The sequence below is a fragment of the Fusarium redolens genome (genome assembly GCF_020744475.1).
Source record: "Fusarium redolens strain MPI-CAGE-AT-0023 chromosome Unknown BKA55scaffold_4, whole genome shotgun sequence".
NCBI lineage: Eukaryota > Fungi > Ascomycota > Sordariomycetes > Hypocreales > Nectriaceae > Fusarium > Fusarium redolens.
The window spans coordinates 2,399,649-2,422,895 of record NW_025763667.1 but is presented as its reverse complement, the minus strand read 5'-3'; the positions used below and the strand labels follow the sequence as shown (position 1 = coordinate 2,422,895).

Below are 23,247 nucleotides of genomic sequence, written 5' to 3'. Positions count from 1 at the left end.
CAGAACTAGGTTTTGGTCTTAGTATTGTTCATTTGGCTGACATCCTGAATTTGACGTGACAGGAGGGGCTAATGCACGCTATTCTCGGGCAATTGGCTGTGAGATGTATCTTTATTTCTTTCCCGAACACCGGGTTCAATTCGATGTTCTTGATGCCATTTTAGCTGGAGACCTTACTCAATTGAAAGCATTCCCAAGGCAAGATATTGTTAACTTTACAACCTCTCATTGAGGAATTAGTATTAACAGAGTTATCGAGAAACTCTTGTTTCTGTTAACGAAGGTTGAATTACCAGCACAACGGTCTCATGTCTTGGCAACGCCACCAAACCGCTGAACAATATTAACCCTCCAAGCAGGGGCCATGCTCACAGTACACTCAAACCTTTGCCAACCCTTCTAAATTGTCCTCAAAGCAAATATCATCCATCACAACCGGCGACGCGAGAACGTCCATAAGCCTTGGGTGTAGTGGCTAGCCCCTGCAAACCGCATAAGCTCCAAATCACGTTTCTTGGTCGTCTTTGTCCACCTAAACTTGTCGCGCATTGTCCTTTCGACACCGCTTTCGAGGCTGAAGCTTATATGATCGGTAGTACCACACTCGCTTCTAGAACAATGTCCTCGCTCTTCGCGCTGAAACCTGTAGCGGCGTTGTTTGCTCTATAGTGACGGTATCTGGATCTGAGCCCCTGCATAGACGAGGCGATCTCGCGAGAGACGAGGTGCGATTGGGTGACTAGACGCTTGTAGGTGTGACAGGATCCAAATCATGCATCGCCCATCTTTGTTCATTTGAGTGATCATCTATTTTGTAACCGCCGCTGGAAACCAAACAACTACAGCTTGTACAGCAAGTCTGTAGACCCCAGGCGTTAGCTCATCACCTACTAAGGAGGTTCAAGCATCATGTCAAAAGCGAAATATGTATGCAAATATTTCTCACTAGCCAATCTCGATATCCATCAGTTATTAATCACTAAATGACATTGACTAAGGCTCATGGACTTGGAAACTAAAATACACGGCCATCTCTATCGCAGCTTTTCCACCAAATCTCAATCATACTGCAAGCTCTTCAAGGCCCCCAAATCTACCAATGATATCGCTCCGCTCTATCCCGTATGCAAGATCCCGCCTTGTCCCACAGTTGTAGCCAATCAAGTTTCAGTGCATGTCTGTATACTGCAAAGCGGAAGATTATGATATTGCTACGGCAATAACATGGGAAAGCAAAACAGTCTCGGATGTAACGCGATAATGATTCCACTGCTGGTAGTGGTACGTGTGTACTGCGGTTTCGGCCGATCACATCCACGTGGTTCATCATCCGACGGCATTTCCGAATGTCCCTTTTTGAGGCCCTTTTGGATGAGTCGACTGTGGTGTTGTCCGAGGTTGTTAATACGTAAGAAAATGCAATTGTTTTCACACCCAGAGACAAATGTCCAGAACAGCAGATCACATCAAGAAACAAATGTTGGAAGATTATCATATTCTTCTATAACAAAAAAGATCATGTGGTGGTTCCACGTCTAACATAGTAAAACTCGCTTCGGAATGCGGTGTCCGATTCCCATTTTATGTAATCCCAATAATGCCATCCCCTGTATAATGCTTGTATATGCAACGTCCTCTAAACTCCAAAAATGCCAAGAACCATTCTTGACAGAAAATCGAATCGTTTTTGAAAAAAATCTCGAAAACTCCTCGCTGAGTAATGCAATAAACAAAGGTCATAAAAGTTTCCTATCCTCCTCCTTCTTTTTGGAAACGTGGTATCATAAGAACTTTTGGAACAGATCCTCCTCCATTAATATCCATATTAAGTTGTTTTGGTTGTAAAAGCTGTTACCATCTAGGCAACTGCCACTTGGGCTCGCATTCGCATGTCTTCGTAGCCAGGGAGCACGCTGTTGCCCTGGAATCGAGCATCGGGAACCTGCATGAGGCGGGGCTGCAGGTGAAGGTCGACATCGGCTTCTTCAGCCTCGGCGATGGCGGCGTCGAAAGAAGGAAGCTCGTCGTCGTCGACGTGGTCGTAGGTGTTCTCAACAGCCACCTGGATGGGGATGTTGAGGTTGATGTTGGTGTTCATGGGGCCAACAGAGAGGGTGAGGTGGAGGATATAAGCGCGGGCGCTGAGGCACGAGTAGAATGTAGGGAGGAAGAGCTTGCTGTTGGAAGTGGGCAGGTTGAAGGGAACATCGAGAGTGGCGCAGCGGCGGACGTTGTACTTGCTGGCCTTTTTGTTGCGCTGGGCATCATCAGACTCAGAAGTCTCCCCTTCGTTCCAGAAAGCACTGTCGTAGCCAGAATCCCGTCGAGAACCAGGAGCTTCATCCTCCCAAGTGAGCTGGGTGTCAGGTCGCATGGGGACAGGTGTAGTGGTGGAGTAAGTGAGGGAGGGGGTGCTCTGGTGCTTGATGCGAGAACCCAGGTTAGGGAGTTGCGTCATGGGAGCGCTGCTGAAGAACGTGGTTGCGTGAAGCTTAGCGCTAACAGAGTTGATCTTGGGAGGAGCAACATCCTTGGAGGTAGAGCTAAACTCGAAGTTGACCTTCAAGTTGGTACCGCTGGCGTTGAGGAAGTTTCCAGAGAGCATGATGGCACTGGGCTGAGAAGCCGTAGTGGTAAGCTCACCCTGCTTGGTAGAGAAGAGGTTCTTGCGGATAGGCTTTGTCTTGGAGAGGCAGTAGCGCTCATCCTTGGAGCAGATATCAAGAGGGGCATCCTCAGGCATGGCAGGGAGAACCTTGACCATGTGGAAGCTGTCAAGGGGTAAAGTTCGGCCCTCCTCCTCATTGTTCTTGGTAGCCACGGCACGGATGCCATACTCGATGTGAGCCATGTCAGGAGACTGATCGTTGCGCTCCCAAAATCCCATGGTAGGAGGGAGCTGAAGGTGGTGATCCCTGATACCCTCATGCTCCACAGGGTGGTTGCATGCGCTAAGAGTAAGCTGGTGGGGAACAACAAAGTTGAAGGGGATGGTATATGTGCGACCAGCCTCAAAGACACGATTTCTGGGGAAGTCTGCCGGGCTGAGGGGCATGCGGAGCTTCATGAAAGGGCGGGAAGCGTAGTTAGCGCTAGAATATTGGCTGACAAAGTCAACACGAGTGTAGGCAGTGCCAGTGAAGAAGATGTCAAAGCCATCATAGGCAACATCGCGCTGGGTGTTGATGATGACGTTTCCTGTGACCTTGGAGCCAGAGGTATACGACTTTGAGCTCCAGTGCTGGTCGAGCTTGATGTCGATGCCGGATTTGGCAGGACGGGGTCTAGTAGACCGAGGTCCGTTGTCCGATACAGCGTTGGACATTGTGATGATTGCAAAAGAGCAGAATGATACTGATATGAGATTTGACGATATGATGGGAGGGCAAGGCCAGAGTCATATATATAGTATTCTATATAAAAACAGAAATGCGGCGGTACCGTACCCGTTACTTTGGTTCGTGCTCGAGCTTGCCCTGTCTAGGATGCTGAGGTGCTTACAGGGGGAGGGGCGTTGATTGCCAGGGGTGTGCGCGCTGTAGGCTGGTGGGACCCAGGGAGCGCGTGCTCTTGTTGCTGGGTCTCGCAAGTCTGCATGCAATAGTTGCTAGATCGTGGTCGAGACTTGAGAGAGTAATTTGGTGATGAGAAGAACAGCTCGTCTGCTACGTGGTAATTATATATTTCCTGAGGATGGAAATGGTGACGACGACGTGCTTTAATATTACTCTCTGGACATAGGGCGTAGGCTTCATTAATAATATCAGATATGACGCCCGGCTGACATATCGACAACCACCAAAGTTTGAAAGCCGGAAGGAATGTGAGTTGGATGGTAGCCAAAAGCACATCATCAGCCACTATTTTAGCCATAGAGGCGATCTGGAAAGGTTGGAGAAAAGTCTTTTCTGCTTCTAAATAAATCATCTTTGGAGGGGTGATGAATTGGAGAAGCCATCAACAAGGGCTCAGAATTGGAGTAGGTCAAGATGGGAGCACGGGTTGTTGATCACAGACAAGACAACAGCGTTTGCATCTTCAATATTGAACATCTACGATATTGCTTGACTGCAGTCTTTGTTACGATGTTTCCCTTTCCAGGTCTGACCTCCTCGGAAGTCTAACCTTTACTGCTCTTGAGGAAACACACCCAGAGCGTGTTTGAAGAGCTGGATCAAACAACAGACCCTCTCTTCTTACCTCAAAGATATCCACGATGAGCTCCATCGCGGTACCGGTACCTTAACTGAGTCTCTCACTTACACGGGCGACTCGCTCTGAAGAAAAAAATTGAAGTGGGGGTTTGAGAAAAAGGCTTCCGAGCTTTGTGAGCCATTCGACCGGGGTTCGACAAATCGTGCATGACTAGCGCCGATGGTGGAGTTGTGGTTACAGGCTCTTCAGTGCCGAAGGGGTCCCTGTTTGCCTTGTCTTGCTCATTCCCGACTTCTCCAACAGATCCTGTTCCTGACTGTGCGTTTGCAGCTGGGCCGGGTGTGACCATCTCCAACAGCCCAGAGGCTAATAATAAAACATCCGATAGTCGGCTTCAAGTCCTGAGTTGCTTGATTAACTTTGGGTTAAGGTAGGACGCTACAGTTCTTGGCGCGGATGAGAATCCGTGAACCACCAAATTACCACATGAAATCTTCAAATCGATTTAGACTATCTCTCTGTAGTCCAACATCTCAGTATTGATCCCTTTGAAGTAAACATCGGAAATGTCGTTCGGAAGGCTCCGAAAAAGAGTCATGATGGTGGCCAGAGAGAGAGAGTTAATCGGAGATTCACGGCCGGCATTATCGGGTTACGAGAATTAAGCATTGCATAACAATAGCGAGGCATAGCACAATGCATAGCTATGATTGACTGCATCCTCAAGCACGTCAGGAACGAGGCTGCAAGGCACCTCCAGCCATCCATCCATCTTTCCATTTGTTCCATGCTTTCCATGCACTCATTGCATGGTTCTAGCAATTTCTGGTGTGAGCCGGCCCGTCTTCCAAGAGCCTCACCCTCACCCTCGCCCAGCTCCTCCCACCATCAGCTCAAGCCATCTCCAGGCCGGAGCTACTATTCCTTTCGCCCTACAAAATTGGGAACAAAATACAGTTATCGAGATCTGGGACGTCACTTACGCGGCCCAAATTCCTGATGCCTTGGATTAGGCTCTTGATGATGACGGTGAAGTCACACAAACTGGGGAAGAAACTGGAGTTGCATGACTTCATGATTCCCCACGTTTTCGCCTTTGCAATTGTGATGCACCGAAAATTCCACTGATTGTGAATATGAACCTCTACGGGTTGGTGTTAACCGAAAAACAAAGGTGTATCTGGACGGAAATTTACGAGAAACCTGATACACCTCATCCTCTCCATTTCCCATCGCACCTCTCCGGACAACCGGCCGATGGTCTTTTTTTCCCTCTCATGCCGTAAACCGGCGGTCAGAAAATGAGAGCTTGCTTCAGCTGCCGCCTTTCCGTGCCTAATATGGGACAGGCTACACCACGGAAACGTAGGCGAACATCGTGAGATGTTCTAGAGTCTAAAGCCCAAGAGGGGGAGAGTCGCATACTACAATTCCCATTACATGAGGAATTCCTGTTTCGACCTGGTGCATCAGAGTCAATAAGGCCTGGTGATAGCAAATGCTGGGGTCGAAGTCTTAAACTAACCGTTTCTACGTCTGTGCCCGGTTCTCGAACCTGGAGTTTTGGACTAGCTCGCCCGCGATTCCTAACTTTGACTCCATTCCCTACTGAGTCTGACTCTGTCTTCGTCGACACGCAGATGTCGTTAGCCCTTTTCTCCTCAGTGCTATCCCTGTCAGGACGAGAAGTGCAGTATAAGCTTTGGAGATGGGGGCGCTTCGCCTGGGGATAGCTAGTGAAGCCCCCCACGAGTCAACGTTGGTGGCAGGCCCCCGAGCACACGATTCGAATGGTTGCGTGGCAGCGTCTCGTTTTGCATCGTGGGCTTCATTTTCATTTCCTTTCCCCTCAAGGCGTTATGTGTTTATTGTTACTCACTGTTTTTGCCACTCCGTTACACCCCCCCAGTCTTTACCCTCCCTCCCTTATCCCTTTCTCCTTCGTTGGCGGTCAGCTTTTTTCCCTTTTTCTCCAATTGCCCCTCCCACCATCAGTTGAGACCGTCCAGGCCATCACGATGCCGCACGATGCCGCCGCCAATGGCCGATTTTCGACGGGCGTCCCGCACCGCAACAGCAAACAACGTGTTCTTATTTAGGAAGCGTGGCTGGATGGAAAATTCTCGTTTCGCCATGCCAGGGTCCGATATCGTCAGATGTCTCCAACTCGCGAGTATCAATTAGGAAATCTCACAACTAGACGTGCATCTTTACTCTGGGGAACATTCAACGTCCCACTTGTTCTTTTACGCAACAGAATCCTGCCATCACAATCACAGTCGTAGTAAATATGGGCTCTTGAGCTACCGGCAGAAGATCACGAACAAAGCATTCAAGCCCAGATGCGGGGAGAAGCAAATTTCAAGATAACACGGGGAAGCTCAGGCCGCTCTGCAGAAGTGGAACAGCCCATCTACATGCAGAGTTTTGAAGCTACTGTAACTAACAGAAACTGGAGATGGTGCTAGTCTCCGAAACGATCTTCTCACCGTCTCCGAGCCGGCTTCGTGTCAGTTGGTTGGCTAATGGCCCTTGCATGCCTTCTCCTTTCGGCCAGGCACAAACTGTCTTGTTGGTCTGAAGGTGTTGATCATCGTTGAAACGCCAAAACACCAAGATTCAACTTCACGATAGTTGAACCAACATCAATGTCTGTCCATATAGCTATTGCCATGCACCATTTCCGTGTTTTTAACCCTCGATTCAACCTTTTGCTCTCTCCTGCCTACCCTTTTCGCCTCCATCTTGGAGTCGGTGAGTCAAACCTTGACTCGGCTCACACCTCTCTCCCCTTTTTTTCTTCATCCCCTCCAACCTCTTCATCTTGAATATCCACCTTTCCCTCAACCGGTCTCAATTTCGATATTGACACTTTGCTTCCCTCTTCACGATAGCTACACCTAGCGATATTGCACTTAAGCTCAGCAGACCTGAAAAAAATCTCTTCTTCCGTTGACCCACTGGTAAACCCACCGAGGCTTGCATTAATTAGGAAGCCAAGAGCCAACTCATTCAGCACAGCTCACTCTCGGTATGAGTGGCTTCACCTTGATCGTGATCCACTCTCCACGTTTCTATCACGACATGACATTGCCGCGCTCAGGGCAAGAGATTGTGAGCCACTCGTGGAGGCACACGCAAGCTCAGACGTAGATGGTTTCTTGCCCTGCATCATACCGAGGAAGCACCTTACACTCCACTGCCACTGCTCCATATGATGATATTATATGGCAAATAGTTTCTTTCCCATTCTCCATCTCTGACTCTTGCGCTCGTTCCATCAACCCGTAAACCCCCTAATCTTTCCACTTTCCGGATACCGGAAACACATTCACTGACAGCATCCATGTCGTGTGCACTAATGAGGCTCTAACTCATTCCATCTGGTGAAGCGTCGCTCACCCGCGGCCCACATACTATGGATATAGCCGCCGTGCATGAAGATGCCCTAGCCCTGAGCTTTTTGCTCGACAAGTACCGTTTTAGGGGTCCAAGGGCCATCCCGGGGCTTGGGTTCTGTTGTATCATTGGCTTGTGAAGGAGCTGATGGTGGATGTCCGGTTGCCGAGCAAAAGGCTTATTTCGTTGATCTGATAACATTGATCAGCGGTGGTGGTTAGTGAAATTGCGGCTCAGTTATCGATGTTGATTAGTGATTCTTATCAGTGATAAATTGAGAGCTTGTGGGGTTGTCTTTGACTCGGTCCGCTTATTTAATGAGGTTCTCACCAGTTCATGTTTCAGTGGCGACACATGGTAAAAAAGAAAAGAATTCCTTCACTTTACCCACTCACTGCATAAAAGGATACTACGTGAATATTCTGTAATCAGAACAACTATTCGTAATCACTATTAACTCTTTTACAGTTTTTTTTCACAGGCAATGATTCCAAAGAAGACCAACAAAAGCTCTTACTACCCTGAACAAGACCCTTTTCTGAAGCCCGTTCAGAGCTTCAATCATAAACACTCCTGCAATGACATAAAGGTGCTATTCTATAGCTAGATGAGTTACATTTACTGATATAAGCTTGTCATTACACATATTATTTATTGTCATTCATTCACATGTAAATAAACGTTGGATATGCCGACATTTTTGTGTAGAAATGAAGCAGTGACGAGCATGTCAGAACAGACCTTTCCCATTCAGTAATAGATAAAGCGAAACGTACAGCATTATTGTCATCAACATGTCATGTAGTAGAAATAGACATAAGAGATCTCACGTGGCCAATCGACAGACGATTGAAAAGAGGTACCCAGAGGAGAATTTCCTTTTTGGTCTCGGAATTCAATACCCTGTGAGACATACCCTGAACTTGAGCCTGAGGTGAGAGTTCTTATGACGATATCTCCTGACAACATGAAGTGCGGATTCAATTTATGGTAAAGGGTCGCAGTTTCGGTATGTCAGGGGGCAAGTGTCCCGGCCCAATGAATTTATTTGATCAATCAATCAGTCAGGTATACTGAACTCGGAGTCTTGCTATGTAACACACCGTCACAAGAGTGATTGGAGGTTGTAAAGGAGGGGACAAACTGCCCTAATCCTATCATTGAGATGCCAGACATTAATCAGAACACATAAACCGAGGGCATAGTAATTTTTCGCTACTAGCTTTATAATTCTTAGGCTTCAACTTAAGCCTCGATTGTATAGATTCATCATAAGAATAATAATTTATTTCCCGGACTCTTGAACAATCAGGAGTAGATCAAATCAACTTCAACTGCTATACTCGGGCACACTCACCCCCGTGAAAAAAGACATCTATCAAACGACGCCTGACAAACTCATGATATCTCAAACTCACATCTACACCCGCTTCATCTACTACACAGCTCTCATCATATGCAATCCACTCACGTATACCCTAGTCGTGCCACGAAATGTACAACATAATACCAGCGCCGATAGCCACGGCTGTGAACTGAATGAGCATGTTCTTGAGCTCCTTAGCCTTGTTGGGGCCAGTCTCAAGAAGCTCAGGGATGACGGCAACGGTTCCAACATAGAGGAATGTACCAGCAGTGAAGGGTAGAAGCATATCGCCCCAGGTCTACAACGAGTTAGCAACTTATCCCGGGATGCGAGTGTTTATATAACTTACTAGGCTAGTTCCCCAGATACCCTCGTTACGACCCATGGGGACGTCACTGCTAGGGCTGCCAAACTCCTGAATAGCAATACCAATGAGAGTACCGAGAAGAGCACCCAAGGCAGTGATGAATTGTGAACCCATAGCAGCTCGCTTGGAAAAGCCGGACTGGATGAGAAGAGCGAAATCGCCAACCTCGTGAGGGATCTCGTGGAAGAAGACTGCTACAGTAGTGGTAGCTCCAATGGTAGGCGAGGCATAGAAACTGGCAGACATGGCCAGGCCATCGGTGATGTTATGTGTAAAGTCGGCACTGCAGATGTTAGTTCAGTTTCAAATGATCAACCCCGTAAGATCAACATACATAAGGTTCAAGTAGCCACCCAGCTTGACGCTAGGGTTGATTTCCTTCTCAGGCTTCTCAACAGTATTGGCAACAACAGCACCCTTATCCTCGTTACCCTTCTTGCGAGACTTGACAAGGCTATCCGTAGCATCAACACCGGAAGAAACAGCCTTATCCTCATTATGAGAATGAGAATGAGCATGCGCATCACCATGTCCGTGGGAGTGATCATGACCAGCTCCCCCTGTAGCAATTCGTAGACCCTTATCCATAGCGACGAATGTCATAAAACCCACCAAGATACCCAATCCAAGCACAAGGTTACGGTTAGGCTCGACAAGCACGAACTTGACAGCCTCATCATGGTCCTCGCCAACAAAGATCTCAGGGAGAAGGTGGAAAAGGGTATCACCGAGAAGACCGCCCACAGCAAAAGCAACCATGACGGAAAGAGAGGCAGGATCAATGTTGGTCGGGCAGAGCGCGAGAAGGAAGTTGGGTGGACCGGAGATGTAGAGGGTCGCAAGTAGGGCGTTGACGGCGGGTGAGCCAGGGAAGAGAACGGCGAAGAGGCGCGAGGTCATCGACGAGGGTGCAGCGGCGTGGTGAGCGTGCTTGGCGGCGTTGAGTTGCTCGACAATTGGGCAGGTCTAGAGGACTGGGTCAGGACAAGACGCTCTGAGGGAGAGGTAAGTTTGGCGTACCAGGAGTTGAGTGTCGAGCTCCTCGAGACTCATATTGTCAATATTGGCATTTTTAACAGTTTCGGCATGGCCGTGGTCATGGCCTGCATATGCAAGACCGACAAGGAGTGCAAGACAGACAGCCGAGCAAACGACGCTCCTACGAGTGAGCGTCATGTCTATATGTGTCCTTAACCAAGACAGCTTAGTTGTTAGATAATAAGAAAAGAGAAAGACGCCAAAACCAAGGCAAAGGAGCGAGTGGCCTTGTTCAAGAAGAATAAAAACGGAAATAAGAGGTCAAAAAGAACAACTCGACTTGGCTTGTGTTGTTTCAATCCAAGTCCAAGTTGAAGTTGAAGCTGGGGATGAAATGGGGATATTCCTAGGCTAGAGGCAGATCGGATAAGCCAGGGGGAGGGGCTTGGATGCCAAGATGCGTCGGCCAATGAGCATGTTGCGCCCCGGGCTGAAGGCTGAAGTATCCACTCCATGCAGGGGAGCTCCAGAGCTATTGACGCCCTCACCACAGCACAAGAAAAAAGAGTAAAAATCTTCAGCTTGGTGCATTTCCGAGTATCCAATGTCGTAATAATTTAATGACTTTATGAGAATATCATCATAGACTTTAGGACCCTATATATAAATTAGAACTCAATGAACTAAACATTAGGAAAACTCTTCTAAACTATGACAATACTCCCTAAAATGGTCTTAAAACTTATATTCGTAGACGTGGTGGCCTGCAAGATTGGGCTTCCAAGCATTTACCTGGAACGGAACAGAGCACCGAGGGCAATTGAATGGGATGATTTCTTAACTAAATTCCTACAGATGTCGATGGACCGTGACTATATTAATCAGGCTATAGAAACAATCAACATCTTGACTACCTTACTTAAGGTAGGTTGCTCTGGTTCGCTCATGTTGGTCACGCGAGCAGATAAGATAAAAGCCCAGCTGAATGAAATTTGACATTGGTTGTTAACCACATTTGTCACATAAGAACATCCAAGACATATAATGCTATAAAATAGCTACTACTTCTTATTTCAAGTAGAGCTTTTATTCTTCTCAAGAAGCCCATACTAATATCAATCGACTCTCCCTGAGTATTGTTCCCTTGTAAGCTCCAACCTTTTTGCCCCAATAGTTTTATTGCCGTTGATAGGAGCATGGCGATGAGACTACCTTGCTTGAGCCAAGGCCAGTTCAAAGATACCTAGGTAGCTTGGGGATCATATAACCACACAGTAGATGGGACATGATACTGTCGCAACAACCCTCCCTCCAGAGTACCAAGTCCAAAAGGCCTATCACAACGGACCTCAGACCAGCTGTATTTGACATCGTCTTGTCCTGAGAGGTCAGTGTCACCTTCATTCCCTTCTCCAGCCTTGTCCTTATCTCCGAAGACTTGGTCATTGTGCTTAGAGCGTGACAGCTCTCCTGAGGGCGCCAGCCTTGACCAGACTTCTGGAGCTTCGGCTTGTTTGAGGGTGTAGTGACAGCATAAAGGACATTTGTCAATTTAGACTGTTGATGGTTTCCCACATCAGTCGTAGCTGGGAATAATGACACGGGTTCTGAATCCAGCACTGGGTTGGCTTGGTGGGCAAAGTAGTCGATATTGATGACTTAGTTGAGGATGACATAGTTACGGGAAAGCGATTAATAGAATATGCCTGTCTGGGAAAAAGAAGAATAGCTGTTTAAAGTAAGAACATAATTTGTTATTTTGTGATATTTTACACATGTTCTTGTGTAATAAAATAGTCAAGCTAGGTAGGGAAGGCAAGAAAACTTAGGATGTTTATCCTAAGGGATAAAAAGACTTAAGGTAAATTTAGTATTAATTTAGTATTAATTTGCGACCTTCTCCGCAGCCTTGTCTGTGAGCTTCTTCTGAGCTCTGTGCTTGTTCTTCTTCTTTTTGTTTTTCTCGACTCGATCAGTCGCCTGTATATATGGATTAGTAAGTTGCCAAAAATCTGGTGAAGGTTGAACTTACAACACGGAGCACGGTGCCCGGAGGGGCCACCGAAGGGTTCCCACCCCCGAAGAATAGTGATAGTGCCAGCTACAAAAGATTAGTATGTGCATAACTTGCATAGTGGGATAAGTACTTATGAACATTGGTGCATGTGTCCACGGTATGGTTTGCCTTACGACAATACGAGCAGAAGAGTCGTCCTTTCTTCTTCGTGGCTGGGGCCTCGCCCCCAGCCACAGCGCCATCGTCTCTAGTTGGGCCCCCCTCTGGACCCTTGGCAGGCGGGTTCTAGATACTATGTTAGTGAGGATGTTTCGAGAGTGTTGCGAAAGATGTCTGATGACGCCGGGACAGTATGTGGAAAACAATGGGAAGATGTCGCGGAGATGTCGTGAATGTGTCGAGGAGATATTGCAGTGATAGAAAGGACCTTGGAGTATACTTACGACTGGAGTAGTGGTAGGTGTCTATAGAAAAATAGTCAGTATATGTTTGCTAGTGAGATAGGAGTGAACTTACGGAAGCCATTTTCTTTTTTAAAGACGCCTAGAAACCATATATATTAGCAATCTGTAAAGATCAAGTGATAACAAGAGTTGAGAGTGAATGAAGGGATCTCCAAAGAGATCGCGAGATGAGACACGGTGACTGGAACGACAAGAAGGAAGGCGTGTACATAACGGATAATGCAGCAGTAACAAATACATCCAGATGAGGGAACAAGTGAAGCGAAGAAGTCAAGAGCCCGGGCAAATGAAGGGACCGTCAACTTACGGTTGTTGTTGCTGATCATGATGATGATAATGATGTTGTCGTTTATGTTGATGGCTGGAGAAGAAAGGAGGGAAGAGATCGCGAGAGCAGAGAGATTTTGACCTAAGGTACCTTGCCACTGGCAAGCTGTGGTCAAGTATATATGAACACTCAGTAGTGTAATCTCATCACGAACATTGTTGATGGGGGGTACCTCCTAACCGCTTCCCAGCTGCATCAGACTTCTGATTGGCTAGGAGATACCTAGGGGTGCAAGTGATCATTAGCTCACAGGAACCGCAAGCCCAATGTAGGTGTTATCAGAAGTAAGCATCTGTATAGGAGTGACAATATGGTAAGGGTATTCTTCCCTTACGAGGTCCATCACGCAAAGCTCAACTTGCTTCCCTTATCCTTTCTTGCTATCAATTTAATTATGGATGTCACGGTCGAACGATGCCTCGAAAGTGTAGAACTCATATTATTCAATTCTCATAGGATACACATGCCGACTCATCGGTAAACCATGTGCTCATATGTATATACTCATGTGCGCCTTTTGTATGTCCTGTCCCAATGCCCATTACCAATTCCGATTCTATATACAACAAATCATAAGTTTTTCATAAAACTTCCGCTTACAACAGAGCAGCGGCAAGAATGAATGCGACAGCAGCGGCGCCCATTGAGTTGAGCTGCTGAGCCCCGCTGCCGGGCAAAGGAGTTGAAGCAGAGCCACCATTGCCGGAGGTAGAAGAGGGAGTAGGCACAAGAGAAGTGGGAGTGCCAGGCACTACAGGCACAGTTCCGTTGGTATAGTTACCAGTTACGAAAGAAGGGCTGACGAAGCGGTGCTCAACGTTGCCAGACACATCGTTGTTGCGGCTGACCAGAGTTCTCTTCTTACTTTTCTCATCGCAGCTGAGATCGTACAGGGGCTTCTCAGTCAACTCGGAACCAATGACGCCAAAGCTGGGGTTAGGAGTCTGAGGAGCAGAGTCCTGGAGTGTGTACCACCAGACATTGATATCTCCAAACATAGGGCAACCGACATCCTCGTAGAATGTGCGAGCATTCTTGGTAGAGGGAACGGCCTTACCATATGTCTTGCCACTGACGGGCCATCCGGTCTCAGTGACCCAGATTTCCTTGCCCTTTGCAACAGTCTTGACCTCATTCCAGGCAGCCTTGAAGAGGTTTGCACCCTCTGAGATGGGGTTGTTCTTGGTGTCTTCGAAGTAAGGATAAGCATCCATACCAAGCCAGTCACAGGCCTCAATGACAGCATTGTTGGAAGCATTGGCATATGCAGTCCACGTATCGACGTGACCGATTGGGACAGACTCAAGGCAAGTGCCCTTGATAGCAGCACGAGTCTGCTTGATGTAGTCGACGAGGACGTCAGGGTTGGTACCGGGGTTCTCATTGGCCTTGACACCGGTGGGAGAGATTCGGTAGAGATCCTCATTTCCGACAGAAATACCGGCGACAAGGTCATCGAGTTGTCCACAATATTGGTCGACAGTGTTCTTTAGAGCGGCGATCTCGTTGGCGAAGCCGTCACCAGAAGCCCAGAGACCAAAGAGAAGGCTGGTCTTGGTCTTGATGGCAGCAGGAATAGCAGAGATGGGTTGGTTGGTTGAGCCACCCTGAATCATGGTATAGAGGCGAGCGCTGGTGAAGGCGCCCCCGGTGCCCTCGAGGCCAGCGGCGGTCTTGAACTCGTTCTCAAAGTCGGACTGGGCCTTCACTCTGCCATCTGTGAAGGTCGAGCCGTAGTTGAAACCCTGGAATGCAGCGCTGGCAGAGCCTACGAGGGCCATTGTGAGGAGGCTGTTGATGGAAGGCATTGTGACTGATGGTATGGTAAGAGTATAACACATATACAAGAAACTCTGGATTATGGTAACGAAAGTATGTCCTTAGGAAAGAGAGAAAAGTACAAGAAAGGAATATAGAAGAGGGAAAGGAAAGAGAAGAAGAGATGGAAATGAGATTGTCTTAAGAATCTGAACCACAACTAGATCGAAGACACGTCGAAGATGAATAATTCTACGTACTCATGCAGGTACACGCACACACGCACGCATCCGAGCCAATTCAAAGTCCGATCGAGGCAGACTCTTCACTCAGCTTGCAGAGTTACCCCGAGAATACAAGGACACTTACGAATCCACTGAGAAAACCAGTGGCAACATAGGTCCATCTCAAGTCACTCCGTCGGCCCGTCAGTTGTTGAGGTGCCCTCATCAGTTTCCCGATCAGTCGTCGATAAAAAGTCTAACACGCCACTCGCGGGATAAAAGAAATATCAGGATGTGTCACTACCTTACACTGTGTCCATGGTGAACTCATAGTGTGAAATACGTGGTTAAGCTTCGAGGCAGCCAGTGTAAGGAAGCTTGTGTAAGTGTGGATTCAGCTTCATAGACTTTCGATCGAAGGGCGCCATGAAAAAGTCAATTCGGGCCAAGGATACGCATTTTGCCGATAGCCGTTGGCCGTTGGTAACGACAAAAGAAACGGCCAGAAGAAAAATCGAGGCAATTATAGAGTCGACTTTGAAGTCTGGAATGGAAGCAACCCCAGAGAATGGTGATGAGACAACCCAAAATAGCAACCATGTCAGTTACCCCGGGAAGAAGATTCCGGGGAGCATAACCGTGTCTTGGCTTTGGCTAAGATCTTGACAGGCGGCTCCTGAAACATAACCATTTAGTTTCTAAGACTTGACCATCAATCCAAGCAGGGATACCGGTGGTAATATTACGGTGTAAGCCTACGGGGCCATCGCAAAGTGACCTGTGTTAAAAATAAGCTTCATTTCTTGTCTGCCCCTTGAGCAGCAGAGTTCGAGGCTTGAAATATGGCTGAAGATCAGACGTCGAGAACTGCTCTAAGTGGTGGAGGAAGAGCTAGAAGCAAACGAGTCATTTATCTGCTTCGATGGAAGATAATCCACGTCTCTAACCTCTGCTGAAGTTGTGCGACATTTTTTTCATCTTTATTTAGGCTTTGTGCTCGTCATATGTGGGTCGTTGGCAACGTGGATCATCAATAGTTGACGACGCATTCTTGGGCCAGGAAGCTCATTTGATGGTACGACTCTGAGTGCAGCGCCTGGACAGTTGAGTATAGTGCTGTAGCTTGATCAAGTGAGCCATAGAGGAGATATTCCTGGAGAGGAATCGCCCGCGTAGTCGAGTTTACAATGCTAAGTGTGTTAGCTGAGGCCTCGAGGTCGAAGCAATTGGGATTATGCTTGCCTTTGGCCCAGTGTTGGTGTAATAAAGACTCGATTATCCCGATAGTAAACCAAAGAAGAAAAAAGTCTGAGTAACCACTGCTTCGTGCCTGCTCACCTCTGTTACACTACGTGCACATCGTTGCTCAACACCAGCCACTTCATCACCGGTCAACATCACGACCACAACCACTCTTCGGGAAGGGCAGAAATCGACAAAAAGAAATATCCGGAAGGCGTTGGGATTGCTCCCGCCAGGGCTTGAACCTGAGACCTTCGCATTACCGAACACTCGGATTGAAGTATTAGTACGACGCTCTAACCAACTGAGCTACGGAAGCCGACCGGATAGATGAGCGGATGACCCGCTCTTGGATGCTGCATGGGCGAGGAAAGTCAGAATAACAAGGTTGGGAGGCCATTGTTGAGGGCAATCTCTCAGTGCTATCGGTATTGATCGCCAGAAGAAAGGAAGACAGGCCCGAGCAGACTGAGGGCCACGGATTTGTTGATTCATCAGAGTCTTTCACTCTTGCAAGCATCAAAGAAGCGAGGCAGTGAATCACTTCTCGACCGGGCTATCGGCAAGCCTCGCCCGCTTATGCACAACTCTAATGACGATGTTCAGGGTCCATCTCCATCTTCGATTCAGTCAAATGACCCATAATGGTCCACCATCAACAATGCATCAAATACGAGAAAGAGGCCTCTTTCACGAAATAAAGAACAAACATAGAAATAATGATTAAGGAGACCCAATTCTTAATCCCTGTCCCTTTTGTTTCACACGCGTCCACTGTCGATTCATCAAGTGGCTGACGTCCATCCCAGCCCCGACCCCTGCACAACCGGTTTTCCCAGCCATGCAACCCTCAAAGAATCCCCAGCCAAGAAAAGAAACAAAAGAAGCAGTCCAGCCAGTGACGCAAGCGCTCCATGTATAATTGGTCTGTTTCGGATTTGGCCGTTGTTTGGGGTCATGATTTGCACGGCGATGCGCTCATGAACACGACCTTGAGCTTGTTCTGAATCTCTGGCGTTTGTGCTCCTTTTTAGCTTGGCTTGGTAGACTCTTTTGAAGCCCTGTGCGCGAATCATACCTGGTTATGCGCTGTCGTAGTTTGCATCATTGATGGACAGGGTCTCTGTACTCGTAAAGTATATATTTCACTACAGCACCCGCAAAGTCAACACGACTTCTTCGGTGTCTACTAGACATTCCTTTGAATTGTTGATTTTCGTATTTCTACAACTCGAAGACACTCCACTTCCTCAGTATCATACATCGCAACCATGTTATCGAGGTTCTTCGTCCTCTTGCCCATGGTGTTGTCCATGGTGGCCTTTATCCTCTCAATGCTCTGCCTTTTTGCTGGTCACAAGGAAGGGTTTATGGAAGAATACTCTGTTGCACGGGTGAGTTTTGAAGCAAATTCTCAACAACTTGAGCTGACAATTTAGCTCAACACTTCAATGATTGGCCATAACGTTCTCGACACGGACAGCGACGCTTCTTCTAATGACAACAATGAAGATGATGGCTTCTTTGGCAAGGTCACCGACAAGTGGAACGAAGTTAAGGACGATGTCAAGGGAAAGATCAACGACATCACTGGCGACGTTGCAGACAAGTTGGCCGATACTATTGGTATTTCGGAGTGGTACTCCATTCATGTCATGGCCACATGTGATGGACAGTACAAGCCCAATGCCACGAGCCCTGGTGCTGGATACAATGTTACAGAGTGCACCAACTCTGCCCCTGAGAGTGAGTATGACCCTAACGCCGATTGAGAATAATTTCTAATCTTATAGAACGCTTCAACCTCACCGAGATGCTTGACAAGCAACTGTCCGTCGGTCCCTTCGAGCTGAGTCTTGCTGACATCAACTGGCCCGATGACATCCAAGACTCTATCGATCTTCTCAACACGGCTCTCCTCGTTACATTCGTCCTCTACGTCCTGGCAGTGGGTTTCTCCGGCCTCGCCATGGTCGCGAGCGCCGGCGCATTCTTCCTCTTTGCTCGTCGCGGCGTCAACGCCGTCAACGTCATTCTTTCGGGGCTCGCCGCACTTGTACTCCTTATCGCCAGCATTCTCGTCACTGTGGCTGGGAAGAAGGGTGTCAACAAGATCAACGACATCGGCGATGATGTTGGGCTGTCGGCGTCTATTGGAAATAAGTTCCTGGGGCTGACCTGGGCTGCTGCTGCTCTCATGATCGTCGCGGCTATCTACTGGGTCATGCATTTGTGTCTTATGCGACGCGAGAGAAAGAGACAGTGGAAGCCACGAAAGGGGAGCTACTAGATTTGATGAGACATGATGACTAGACTGATGATTGGTTTTTGTTAACCAGATTGGGCGCGACTATGATACCAAAGTGTTTTTACTTTCCTTTTGCAGTTTCAGAATGATCCCCTCCTTGATTTTTTTTTTTATACAAACAAGAAGAATGGCACCTCTAGATAGTCAGATAGTAAGTAATGCGATAGCTGGTCTATCTAATCTACACGCAAACGTGTTCGTGTCTGTCAGTCACATTGTGCTGTGCTTTGTCAAACTGATACTGAGGTCTCCCAATTGCTCGCTGTATGGGTACCCATGGTGTCGCAAGGGTGCCTGTTTCGCAACGAGTCCCAGTCGTATAGTTTCGAGAAAGGCCCTTCGAAACTCTTAACAACCCATATCCGGCTGATCCTTTTCTCCTTGGTCTATCTCTCATTTATTAATTTATTGAATATATTCACAAATACTGAATGATCGTTGATCTATATGGTGGTAATTGGTGTAAGTCGTTCAGTTACCCTGTAAGTGCGATTGAGTACACATGACGTCACAGACATCAACCAACAACCGCGTGTAGCGCGTGTCACTTCGGCACCTGGACCTTGATTTCAGCTTCCACGACCAAGTTAATATAGCATCAATAGCTTTCAGGTTGTCCGGAACACAAACAATCCTTGATCATTTGACTCCTCGCCCATGTCCTGGCTGTCTGGTCTCTGGAGAACATCACGCCCAAACTATCGCATCATGCCCAGCAGATCTCACGATGAAGAGTCTGGCTCTGGAGAGTCAGAGTCCCTGCTTGGCCGAGGCCACAAGAGAGTTAAGCGCTTCTGGGAAGGCTTCGTCGACTTTGCGTTCCAAGATGATATCCTCAAGATTGCCGTTGGTTTGATGTATGAAGTCTCCTGGAATTACGGTGAAGGCAACTAACACACTGGACAGTCTTGCGGCCGCTTTCACAGACCTAGTAAAGTCTTTCGTGAGCGATGTATTAATGCCACCTATTTCGATCCTCCTCCCACTCAACAGAAACATGGAGGAGAAATTTGCCGTTCTGCACAAGGGACCCAACTACAACAAGACAACGGGCTACAACACCCTTCACCAGGCGCAAGAGGACGGTGCTGTTGTCCTAGCATATGGGTACGACAACATCAGAGGCCTTCGAGACATCTATACTCACAGCAAATAGATCTTTTGTTGGTCAAATGATATCCTTTCTTGTGCTGGGTATCGCCCTCTATGGACTTGCGCACTTGTGGCAGCTTGCTTCGTCCGAACCTATCATGAAGCACACAAAGAAGTGCAAGTACTGCAGACAGCGCATCAACGAAAAGGTGAGACGTTCGAATCTCAAGATGGAATCATGACTAACACTATCTAGTCCATTCGTTGCATCCAGTGTACCAGTTGGCTTGATGGACGAGAGGATCGCAACTGAGTTGACCTCGAACATCTCGTACGCACACGTGATACTCTTTGCTTCTCGTCTTTTTGCATTCTTGAGTTGCTCACAGATTGCTCATTTCTTTACGGATAGTGAGATGCTATGCGTAATGCTTGCTTTATCATGGCGATTATTGGTAGACTCAGTCTTATTGTTACCATTTGGAAGTGTTGCTGTTCGAGCCCAAATACCAAGAGGCTTATACTGCATTCAAGCTGATCAACCGTGACTCAATGAGTGCCATATTCAGTATCCATTTTCCAATATGTGACGTGTGTGGCTGGCTGCCAGGATGGAGCTAATGTCATAGTGTTATAGTGTGGCGCTGATTGCCGAAACCTTACTTCGTCGATCGATTTTCACTAGATTAACATTGCATGTCATTCGCAATTTGGCTCCGAGTTAACAAATATTTAATTAGGCATCATTACTACAAAACTTTTGTCCAAAATACATGCTCACATTTACAGCAACATAGCAGCACCACCAACAACAGCAGCCGCAGCCAGAATAGCATTCTGGGTAATCATAGGACCAGCAGCATTGTCGGAGCTCGCAGGAGTGGCAGCAGCATCAGAAGAAGCAGTAGCGTCGGCGGTATCAGTGGCCTTGGCACCAGTGTCCTTGGGCTTATCGGCAGAAGTAGCCTCAGAGCCAGCGGCCTCGGTAGCGGAAGCATCGTCGTTGCCGTTGAGCTTGTTGACGCCAGCAGTAACAGTGATAGGCATGAGAAGCGACTTGTAGCCGCTCACGCTATCAGTCATGGATGTGACATCGGTGATGCCGGAGAGGATTGCAACTTGGTGGACGGAACAGGTAGCTACATCCTTCTTAGGGTCCAGGACGCAACCCATATCTTGCTTGCTGGTGACTTGTTAGGCATTGAAGCCATGAAACTTGTGAGTAGGATACTTACACTTCACCGCCATCGAATCCATCAACCTCAGGATGCATGGTGTAAGAGTACTCAATGGTAGAGGGGCCACCAACAATGGTGCTGGTGCCGGCAAGGCCGCAGTTTGTCGCCTTTGCATTAGGGCAGTGAATAGCAAGAGTAGTCGCGCCGCCCTTCACGGCAACAACAGAGCCATCAAGAGGCTGAGGATCGAACATGGGGAGGAGGAATTCAACGGTGGTAGTCTGGGCCGCAACAGTGGCGAGGACACCAGCGAGAAGAGCAAGAGACCGAGCCATTGTGATTATTGTTAAAGAGTGACTGTACAGCAAATGAATGAGTGTATGGGGTTGAATGCTGAACGAACGACGAACGACTGGAGAAAAACGATGATATACGCGAGACTTTAAGAAAAAAGAGCCTCCCCTATTCAACTAGTTTTAAAGCGTTAGAGACTCACCGGTTCTTTTGATTGATTGAATCCTTCGGCGGCCGCTTAACGACAACGCTATGCTCGAATAAAACACTCCGATACCTTATTTCGGACTTAGAAAGGAGATTAAAACGGCCCATGTTCCGAGTATCCGCCTTGGTACCGCCCACTCGGGCCTCGTAGGGCGGGATAAAATTGGAGAAGATGCGCGGGTGATGTTCAATAGAGAAAAGTTAAATATATTGATGTCAAAGACTGTGTCAGTGACATCTTGATGAGATACTGTGGGGGAGGCTTACATTTCGTATTTGGCGTGGAGATGGCGTCTGTCATTAACAAAGCCGTTGGGACTATTGATCCTTCTGGTGAAGCTTTGATTGAATCGAGTTAGTTTTACGGGGGTGGCGCCCTTGTTAGACCACTGTTAGATCCTAGCTCTCGAACGAGACCCATGATGTTGATGAGAATCAAGGACAGGCGAAGTGCAATTAGAGCCTCTCGCTAAGAGTCATCCTTGTGAGGTTGCCTGAACATCTTCCCCAGATAAAAGCACCTGCTTTAAATTATTACAACAATACAGTTTAAGACTTACAGCCTTTGAGATGTTGCCTGAAGTTTTTTGCCTTGTTTTCCGAAAACAACTGGAGCATGACTAACCTGTAGCAACGAGAAACAAGCAGGGCTCCCTGGCCACTAATTGACGTTTCTACATGGCTTTCTTTGCCAATGCGAAGCAGATTTTCGTTCTATCCAAGTATTTTGATATGAAAGTTGCCCTAGAGATGTTTTTCTTGAGGCAGAATATTGTGAGAATACCGTTGGGTTGGTGGGCCTGTTTTGTTCTATAGGACACCGGAGTGCCACTAAAGCGGTATTACATTGGAGCTTTAGAATAAACAACGTGGTGCCTTTCCTATCCTCCCTGTCAAGGCGTGTGTGGAGAGTTAGGGTCTATAGACGAGGTAGTGAGCTCAGCGAGACAACAAGCGAGTGTATGGCATGAGACAGAGATCTGGATCCAGAACTATTGGTGTCGGGATGTTAACCTCGTAGCTGTACAGATGACTGTGGCCCAAGAGAGCAAACCACTCTAGAGCCTTTTCGTGAAACTTGAGTGAAGATCTCCTCTGTAAGTCGGGCTCTCGTCCGACTGGCCCTCAGAAGTTAGATAACCCAGTAACAAAAGACTTGTTCGGCATGCAAGCCTAGGAGTTCCAGACGTGTTGATGTTACGGACAATTGTCATTCATATTGGCTTTGAGTTCCAATTGACATAGCTGAAGAAGTTTCCGGAGCCTAGAAATGCTCGCTTGCGCGTGCTTGAATAACCCTCGAAGGCGTACTGCCTGTCCATGAATAGTTGGAAGGGGAAGTGATGGTGTATATCTGCCCCATTAAACTGCGTCGCCTGAATAAATGTGTTCATATTGATCCATGGATGCAGGAGAGTCACTGCATAAGCCCCAAAAGGTCTGCAACTTTTCTCGAAATGCCAAGTTGGGCCCTCTAAAGACTGGCGTGGGCATATAGTTCGGCCTGAGAGTTTTCTATGCCAGGCGTAAATATAGCGAAAGGAATATGATCAGAATTCAGTGTTCCGAGAGAGGTAGAATTGATATCCCAGATAGCGCTAGGAGCTGATCTAGTGAATACTGTCCTCTCCTTGCTCAACTTTAGGCAATGTGACGTTGCTGTCACCCTAATGTAAACGTGCCCAAATGCTGTCTGTCAAACAGGCATAATACTACGGAAATGAGGTTCTCTACATATATTTGGGATATTCTCTCTGTGTCCTGACACCAGACACATTGCCTCGATGAAGAACAAAGCGCAAGTCATTGACCTTCAACCAAGCAAGAAGGAAAATAGGATCCATAAAGGCAGCTGCTTGAAGATCTCGCT

General features: G+C 47.5%; 6 protein-coding genes and 1 non-coding gene across 7 annotated transcripts; 2 read left to right on the top strand and 5 right to left on the bottom strand.

The window, feature by feature from the left end:
• Nucleotides 1-1,419: 1,419 nt before the first annotated feature.
• On the bottom strand, nt 1,420-3,728 carry BKA55DRAFT_561361 (uncharacterized protein). Its single transcript, XM_046192155.1, has one exon. The coding sequence runs from the start codon at nt 3,323-3,325 to the stop codon at nt 1,859-1,861; it is 1,467 nt and encodes a 488-aa protein (XP_046053329.1). The 5' UTR covers nt 3,326-3,728; the 3' UTR covers nt 1,420-1,858.
• Nucleotides 3,729-8,751: 5,023 nt separating this feature from the next.
• BKA55DRAFT_638244 (ZIP zinc transporter-domain-containing protein) lies at nt 8,752-10,643 on the bottom strand. Its single transcript, XM_046197069.1, has 4 exons — nt 10,308-10,643; nt 9,622-10,253; nt 9,270-9,570; nt 8,752-9,218 (listed from the first exon to the last, which is right to left on the bottom strand). Exons 1-4 carry the CDS (start codon nt 10,461-10,463, stop codon nt 9,033-9,035), a joined length of 1,275 nt encoding a protein of 424 aa, XP_046053328.1. The 5' UTR covers nt 10,464-10,643; the 3' UTR covers nt 8,752-9,032.
• A 1,506-nt stretch (nt 10,644-12,149) lies between these two features.
• On the bottom strand, nt 12,150-14,882 carry BKA55DRAFT_536450 (glycoside hydrolase superfamily; the record flags this gene model as incomplete). Its single annotated transcript, XM_046189830.1, has 8 exons — nt 12,150-12,245; nt 12,298-12,366; nt 12,456-12,574; nt 12,726-12,746; nt 12,799-12,825; nt 13,054-13,179; nt 13,229-13,296; nt 13,675-14,882. The coding sequence occupies 8 exons, from the start codon at nt 14,880-14,882 to the stop codon at nt 12,150-12,152; spliced, it is 1,734 nt and encodes a 577-aa protein (XP_046053327.1).
• Nucleotides 14,883-16,522: 1,640 nt separating this feature from the next.
• BKA55DRAFT_t76 lies at nt 16,523-16,617 on the bottom strand. Its single transcript has one exon. It is a non-coding gene; the product is annotated as a tRNA-Ile (tRNA).
• An 839-nt stretch (nt 16,618-17,456) lies between these two features.
• On the top strand, nt 17,457-18,820 carry BKA55DRAFT_561348 (actin cortical patch SUR7/pH-response regulator pali). The gene is made up of 3 exons (XM_046192154.1): nt 17,457-17,692; nt 17,738-18,044; nt 18,092-18,820. Exons 1-3 carry the CDS (start codon nt 17,570-17,572, stop codon nt 18,586-18,588), a joined length of 927 nt encoding a protein of 308 aa, XP_046053326.1. The 5' UTR covers nt 17,457-17,569; the 3' UTR covers nt 18,589-18,820.
• A 345-nt stretch (nt 18,821-19,165) lies between these two features.
• Nucleotides 19,166-20,330, top strand: BKA55DRAFT_561343 (large-conductance mechanosensitive channel). The gene is made up of 4 exons (XM_046192153.1): nt 19,166-19,463; nt 19,513-19,713; nt 19,763-19,907; nt 19,955-20,330. The coding sequence occupies exons 1-4, from the start codon at nt 19,264-19,266 to the stop codon at nt 20,009-20,011; spliced, it is 603 nt and encodes a 200-aa protein (XP_046053325.1). The 5' UTR covers nt 19,166-19,263; the 3' UTR covers nt 20,012-20,330.
• Nucleotides 20,331-20,481: 151 nt separating this feature from the next.
• BKA55DRAFT_505033 (uncharacterized protein) lies at nt 20,482-21,211 on the bottom strand (the record flags this gene model as incomplete). Its single annotated transcript, XM_046187157.1, has 2 exons — nt 20,482-20,881; nt 20,934-21,211. 2 exons carry the CDS (start codon nt 21,209-21,211, stop codon nt 20,482-20,484), a joined length of 678 nt encoding a protein of 225 aa, XP_046053324.1.
• Nucleotides 21,212-23,247: the final 2,036 nt, after the last annotated feature.